This window comes from Bos mutus, chromosome 18 (assembly GCF_027580195.1).
Source record: "Bos mutus isolate GX-2022 chromosome 18, NWIPB_WYAK_1.1, whole genome shotgun sequence".
NCBI classification, from domain to species: Eukaryota; Metazoa; Chordata; class Mammalia; order Artiodactyla; family Bovidae; genus Bos; species Bos mutus.
The window spans coordinates 6,039,562-6,046,387 of NC_091634.1; the positions used below are offsets into that span (position 1 = coordinate 6,039,562).

At 59.4% G+C, this 6,826-nt stretch overlaps 1 protein-coding gene across 1 annotated transcript; it reads right to left on the reverse strand.

Annotated features, from left to right (window-relative positions):
* Positions 1-266: 266 nt before the first annotated feature.
* On the reverse strand, positions 267-6,256 carry ACP4 (acid phosphatase 4). The gene is made up of 11 exons (XM_005898433.2): positions 6,149-6,256; positions 5,973-6,077; positions 5,815-5,901; positions 4,896-5,042; positions 4,488-4,586; positions 4,041-4,136; positions 2,489-2,621; positions 2,326-2,408; positions 1,810-1,952; positions 1,399-1,577; positions 267-1,323 (listed from the first exon to the last, which is right to left on the reverse strand). Exons 1-11 carry the CDS (start codon positions 6,254-6,256, stop codon positions 1,208-1,210), a joined length of 1,296 nt encoding a protein of 431 aa, XP_005898495.2. The 3' UTR covers positions 267-1,207.
* Between the last annotated feature and the right edge of the window lie 570 nt (positions 6,257-6,826).

Consider the following 6,826-nt stretch of genomic DNA (forward strand, 5'->3'; position numbering starts at 1 on the left):
AGCCCTTCTTCTCCCATGCCTGGGGTGTCTGGGTCTGTCTGAACACCAAGCCCCCACCCCTGGTCCTCCAACTCTGCCCCATCTAATTAGGCACCAAGTGGCGTTACAGAGTGCCCACTGCACACCAGGCTACTTGTACAGTCAGATGGGGTGTCGACACGATGCTGGTGCCCCAGACTGCTACTTGGTGTGTGGGGAAGGCAGAGCCTCCTGGTTTGAGGGGTGACCGAAGCCCCACAAGAGCAGGCCTGGCATCACCCGGTCTAGGACAAGCACCCATGAGCCTGCTGTTCATTAGGTGTGCGGTAGCTTCCCTTGGTTCAGTGCCCGCCCACAAATGAAGCTCCTGATCTGTACCTTCCACTGGTACAAATGGGACCTCAAGGCAGCTACTGGCTACCATACCCGGCAGTGTTCAGGTGGGGTCCCTCCCCCTTCAGATCATTGTAGCCCCTGCTATGCTAGGCAGCCCTCCGTTAATATTACTGTCCCCACCTGCTCTGCTGGTTCCCAGGAGGTTAGTTTCAGGGGTGGGGGAGTTTTTGCATCAAAGGAGGTGGGGCTCAGTTCAGTCGCTTGCGACCTTCAGCTCGCCAGGCTTCCCTGTCCATCACCAACTCCCGGAGCCTGCTCAAACTCATGTCCATGGAGTTGGTGATGCCACCCAACCATCACAGGTGGGGGCACAGAGACCAGTTAACCCAAAGTCACGGCCTCCGGACAAGTCCCAGCAGGCTGGCAGTGGGACCAGGCTTTGAATCTCAGCTCTCCCAGAAGTGTGTAACCCACAGTGGGGGGCTGACCCAGAGCACAGGTGATGGCACCTAGAAACGGGTTTCCACACGTACACGCTGTGCTCCCAAGCATGTATAGAAACGTGCACGGAAACACCCATACAGGTATTGTCCACAGAAGCACAGGACCACGTAAGTATGCACATGAGTGTAAAGTATGTATATACACAAGCACTACACGCATTCGTGCCGGAGTGCACGCGTGGATAGCCGTCCGCGTGCACCTGCACACAGACCCATGCACCCTTCAGCCCACAGTCATCCATAGGGCCACGTGTGGCTTCCATGCCTGGGAGCCCGCCCCCGCGTTCCCCCCGGCGCGCACAGTAAGTCACAGAAGCCAGAGGAGCGGGTGAGCAGAAGTGTTGGGATCCAGGTTCAGTTGTGGGGGAAGGGGTGCCCGGTTTCCTGGCTCACACGGGGCCCCCCCAGGCCCGCAAGCAGCCAGGTCTCCAGGCCAGTAGGCCCAGCCCCATGCTGAGGGCCGCCAGCACGGCCACAGCCCCAGCCAACAGGGGCACCACGGTGGCTGCGGGGAGAACACGGGGGTGTGAGTCTCGAGACCGGCGCCCCCCACTCCCACCCCAGCGCCGAGGGCCGTCACCTGCGGGGGTGGCGGGCTCGTGGGAGCCGTGGCAGGGGATCCCGTGAGCCGGAGGCCGGGCGGGGGCCGTCAGCTGGCGGAATCGGCTTAGTGGGCAGGGGGCTGGGCACCCGGGGAGGCGGAGAGTCAAAGGCAGACCAGCAGAGTCGTTGCGGTAGAAGAGGGAGACCGTGACATTCCTGGAGGAAGAGAGGAGGTACCTTGGTCCGTCCTCGCCTTCCCTGCCGCTGACTTTGAATCTGGAGAAGAGCAATTGGATGGAGCACGGCGTTTCTGACTTCTATCCCTGCCAATACCGTCCCTTTAAACTCCCCCGCCTGTGCCTGGGTCACGCCCTGTACCCGGGTCTCCATCCCTCCTCCTCGCGAGCGTTCTGGCCCCGCCCATTTCCGGGTACCGCCCCTTCCTTACCCTGAGTGGTCGCCGTCTGCGTTGTCGCGGTCTGCGTCGCCCAAGCGCCGCCGGAACTCAAAGCCGAGGCAGGCGGCGTAAGGCGGTGTGTGCCCATCGTAGAGACCCAGGGCCCCCTGGAGGGCCAGGAGAGTGCTGTCGTGCTGCGGGCGGATCCAGGGCTGAGTCGGGGCTCCTCCAGATGGCCCTCGGACCCCTTAGAACAAATCCCGCCGCCCTCAAACCTCCTCAACCCTGGAGGCAGCCCCACCAGTTACAGGTGGTCATTTAATAAATGAGTGGACAGCTCAGCCAAAAAGGCTGTCCTTCCAGAAGAACTGATTTCTTTCCCATCATCATATTGTCACCTCCCTCCTTCCAGATTCCATATCTGGTGATGTGATCTGGGAGTATGGTTTGGAGATATATGTTACTCAAGGCATGAGGCTGAGGTTCCACCAGTCCCCGTTCACCCAAATCCCACCCCCTCCCCATCCCTGTGCCCACATGGCACTGCCTCCCTTCCCAAAGACTTACAGCGGAATACATAACCATCTTGAGTGGCAGCCCCAAGCGCTGCACCCGGGAGAAGTTGGCCAGGATGGCATCTAGCAGGATTCCTGACAGGGCAGGTCAGAGAGTTAAGAACCCTCCAAAGGAAGGCGCCTGGGCCTCCCAGCCGCCCGGCTCCACATCTCACCCCCACTCAGCTGGGCCTTCTCCGCTGCCTGGGGTGGGCCCACGTGAGCTCCGATATCCAAAGCCGAGATCTGAGCTAGTGTCTGCAGGACATCTGGGGAGGCCCAGGATGGTAGGGAAAGACCATGGGCTTGCTGGGGAGAGAGAGAGGGGACAAAGTGGCCGCGATGTCCTGAGTTCTTCATGCTCCCCTTAGACCCACCACGATGCCCCCATCAGCTGCAGTTCACTCTTCCTCCTCCTCTGGAGAAGGCGATGGCACCCCACTCCAGTACTCTTGCCTGGAAAATCCCAGTACCGGAGGAGCCTGGTAGGCTGCAATCCATGGGGTCGCGAAGAATCGGACACGACTGAATGACTTCCCTTTCACTTTTCACTTTCATGCATTGGAGAAGGAAATGGCAACCCACTCCAGTATTCTTGCCTGGAGAATCCCAGGGACGGGGGAGCCTGGTGGGCTGCCGTCTATGGGGTCACACAGAGTTGGACACGACTGAAGTGACAGCAGGGAAGGGAACCCTCCTCTGATGCCCTCATAGGTGAGGTCTGGTCAGGAACTTACGGTGTGGGTAATGTGCTAAGTTGCTTCAGTTGTGTCCATCTCTTTGCGACCCTATGGACTGTAGCCCACCAGGCTCCTCTGTCAATGGGATTCTCCAGGCAAGAATACTGAAGGGGGTTGCCATGCCCTCTTCCAGGGGATCTTCCCAACCCAGGGATCAAACCTGCATCTCTTACCTCTACTTGCATTGGCAGGCGGTTCTTTACCACTAGCACCACCTGGGATGTCCTTGGTGTGGGTAATAGTGATTATTAATTAACCATAGTAATGACCATTATTCCAGAAGCCCTTATCAGAAACCCCTGGGGTTAGGGCTGTTTCAGAATTCAGACGTTTGGGGGGACTTCCCTGGTGGCCCAGTAGCTAAGACTCTGCACTTGCACTGCAGGGGGTCCAAGTTCCATCCCTGATCAGAGGACTAGATTTCATATGCTACAACTAAGACCTAGTGCAGCCAAATAATTGTTTAATTAAAAAAAATAATTCAGACGTTTGCAATTTCAGAAAGGTCTGGTGGTGAGGGTAGTATTAATATATACCTCGTAACACATTCTGTGGGGGCTGGGGCAGCCGCCTTAGACACACACTTTGCTCTTCCCACCATGCAATTAGGAGCATTCCCATTAAGTGGGTAAGCAAGGACTGCCAGCCTCATGCCTCTTCAGGTCAGCGCCTGGGGCCCAAGCTTTGCCTTCCTGCGCTTTTCCGATTAGGGAACTGGAGGATTGGAACAGCAAACACGTAGACCGAAAACGCCTCACTGTGTGCCAAGCGCTATTTTAAGCGCATCGCGTGAATTAACCCCTTTCGATCCAATCAGCAACCCAAGTTGATACGAATGTCGCCATTGTCGTTGTATAGATGGAGAAATTGAGGCACTAAAGGTTAAGTGACTTGCCTGAGGGAACACAAGTAGTGAGCGGCAACGCTGGGATTGGAACCCAGAGCCCTTAACGACTTAGCCGGCTGGGTGAATGGGGCAGGGGCCCACCTGGCAAATCAGAGTGTCCAGGACCTTCCACGCCTTGCGCAGCGGCTCCCCGACCAGCGGCAGCCCCGTGAAGTTCTCCAGGCGAGTCAAGAAGTCCTGCAAGCACCGAACCGGGATGGGTGAGCCTGGCAGACGTCAGCATCCCTAGGGTCCAGCGGTGTCCGGCCGGCCCCGCTGGCCCTGCCCACACGCCCCGCCCCCTTCAGCCTGCCGGCCCCGCCCTGTCCTGTGGGTCCTGCCACCTCCCACTGGCCCCGCCACAACCCGGTCGGCCCCGCCCCCTCAGCCTGCCGGCCCCGCCCTGTCCTGTGGGTCCTGCCACATCCCACTGGCCCCGCCCCATCCCGGTCGGCCCCGCCGCTTCAGCCTGCCGGCCCCGCCCTCTCCGGCCCCGCCCTGTGCTGTGGGTCCCTCCCCATCCTGCCGCTTTGGGCCGGCTTGGCTCACCGTCCAGCCCTTCAAGGCGGTCTTGTACTCGGCGGCCTCCGTGGCCTCCCTCAGCAGCTCACGGTATCGGGGACAGCTCCGCGTAGGGAACCTCAGCAGCTGGAGGAGACTGAGGCTCAGAGGGGACAAAAGTGTGACCGGGGCCCGACTGAAGACAGGGAAGTGGGACTTGGGGGGCGTCCTGTCTCCAGTCCACGGTTTCTCCCAGATATGGCTGAGCAGCGAGGGGTGGGCCGCTAGCCCCATCAGGACAACTCAGCCCCAGGGAAGGCTTCCTTGCTCTGGTTCCGGGGAGCCCCCCATCACCCCCATCGGGTCCGAGCCTGGTCTCTGAGCCGCTGGCCCTCTCCATCTGAGTCCCTGTCTCTCTCCATCCCTCCCGCCCCCAGGCCAGTCCAGCCCCCTGACCTTGTCCTCAGTGACCGGCACCGTGTGCACAGGGATGGGTCTCCAGGTGGCCTCGGAGCGCCCTGGGGCGGCCTCAGGGAACAGCCCGGCCAGGTTGGCCTGAGCACTCTCCAGTGTCCGGTCAAAGTCTGTGCTGCGAATGTACACCTGGATAGGGGGTGAGAGGACAGGCCAGAAGACCACTGTCGGGGTCAGAAGTCAACTACAGTAGCAAACCAAAAGCTTCAGATTCAGCTCAGGGTCGAAGGTCAGGTGTTAGGGGTCAAAACTCAGGGCAGGTTCAAGGACCTGGCCTTCAACATTAGAAGTTGGTATCAAGGGTCAGAGGTTAATGTCAAGAGCAGTTGAGGTGGGAAGTTGGATGGACACTGAGGATTAAGGGGATCAGTTGAGCCAATGAAAGTCAGAAAGGAAGATCAGAGTCACTGAAGGTGGAAAGTTAGAGGTCAAGAGAGGAGGGCAGGTTGGAGGTCATGAGATCATGTCAGCAGGAATGATCCTATGGTCATCTGTCAGGAGACAGAGGAAGATATAGAAAAGTCAGATTTGATGAAGGGTAGAGGTCAAAGGTTGGAGTCAGAGAGCAGGTAGAATCAATGAAGGCCAAAGACAGAATCAATCAAGTTTCGAAGTCAGAGGGCCTGGCTGGAGTCAGTGAGAGTCAGAACACAGAGGTGGAGATCTGAAAATAAAAGTCAGAGTTGACGGAGGTCAGAGGTCAAGATGTGACTCAGGTTGAGATAGAGTCAGGGGTCAGTATGGGTTAGTTGATGGTTCCGGGGGTCAGAGATCAGACCTAAGGTTCAGGTCAGGTGGATGGGGGTCAAGGGCCAGAGATGGAGGCCCAGGGAGGCACTGGAGTCAGTGGAGGTCAGAGGTGAGAGGTCATGAGGTAGGCTGAAGGTCAGCATGGCTGTACCTCTTCCCGCCGGTACTCGGGGCTCAGAAAGTCCTCGTAGCGGCTCCTCAGGAAGCGGCCCAGCTCCAGCTGCTGGCGGACCCCCTCCTGGGGACAGAGCCGGTTCAGCGGACCCCTCCCCACCCCACCCCACCCCAGACTCCATCTGAGTGTCTCACCTCGGTCAGCTGGCCCAGGCCACGTGGCCACAGGGTGGATGCAACCTCCTTGTGCGGGTCAGTGGGGTAGGAGGCCAGTGGGGCCCGGTCGCCATGGCGGAACACCTGGGGAGGGGACCAGGTCAGGGCCAGGCTGGGGGACGTGAGGGGCTGGGACGGGGCAGGGGGCACCTCACCACCGCCACGAAGACCAGGGGTCCTTCCGTCAGGGCTGGGGGCAGCAGTAGCAGCAGCAGCAGCAGGAGAGGTCCGGCGGGGTGGCCCCGAAACCCTGGCCCGGCCATCTCCACACAGCCAGACGCTGAGCTCAGCGCACTGTCTGCACCGCAGCCCCACCTGCTCATTACCCCCGCCCCAGCACCCCCTCACCAGAAGAGCAGGTCCCAGCACGCCTCCCCCTGGATCCAGAACCCCCGATCCCCCAGGGCCTCTGTCAGCCATGGATTCACCGGGGATGTGTCCGTTTAATCTTTCCCGCAACCCCAGGAGATGTTGATCTGATTGCCTCTGTCTCCATGGTGTGGATGGGGAAACTGAGGCACCATCAGGGTAGGCAGTCTGCCTGAGGGAACACAGCTAGTGAGTGGCAGAGCTGGGATCTGAACCTAGTGCCCTGAGAGTGGGTGCAGAGGGGGGGAGACCCCCACCCCTGCCCCACATTCTAGACCCTGCCTTCTCCTTGCTCCCTGCTCTGCCTGCCACGTCTGTTCTTTGAGGTTCTCTTGAACTTCTTGGTGATTTCATCTTCTTTCAGTGCCACTCACAGCTGGCCAAAGCCAGCATGGCCCAGAGGCTGGACACCCATACCCTGGAGCTGAGACAGGTTGGGTTCAAACCCCAGCTTTGCCACATAT

What these genes read in the sequence shown, in the direction of transcription:
- ACP4 (XM_005898433.2), bottom strand. Translation starts at nt 6,256, where the DNA reads ATGGCCGGGCCAGGGTTTCGGGGCCACCCCGCCGGACCTCTCCTGCTG. An exon ending in CCCTGGTCTTCGTGGCGGTG is followed by an intron (nt 6,078 to 6,148) that starts GTGAGGTGCCCC and finishes TCCCCTCCCCAG; the next exon opens with GTGTTCCGCCATGGCGACCG. An exon ending in GAAGGCCCAGCTGAGTGGGG is followed by an intron (nt 2,409 to 2,488) that starts GTGAGATGTGGA and finishes CTGCCCTGTCAG; the next exon opens with GAATCCTGCTAGATGCCATC.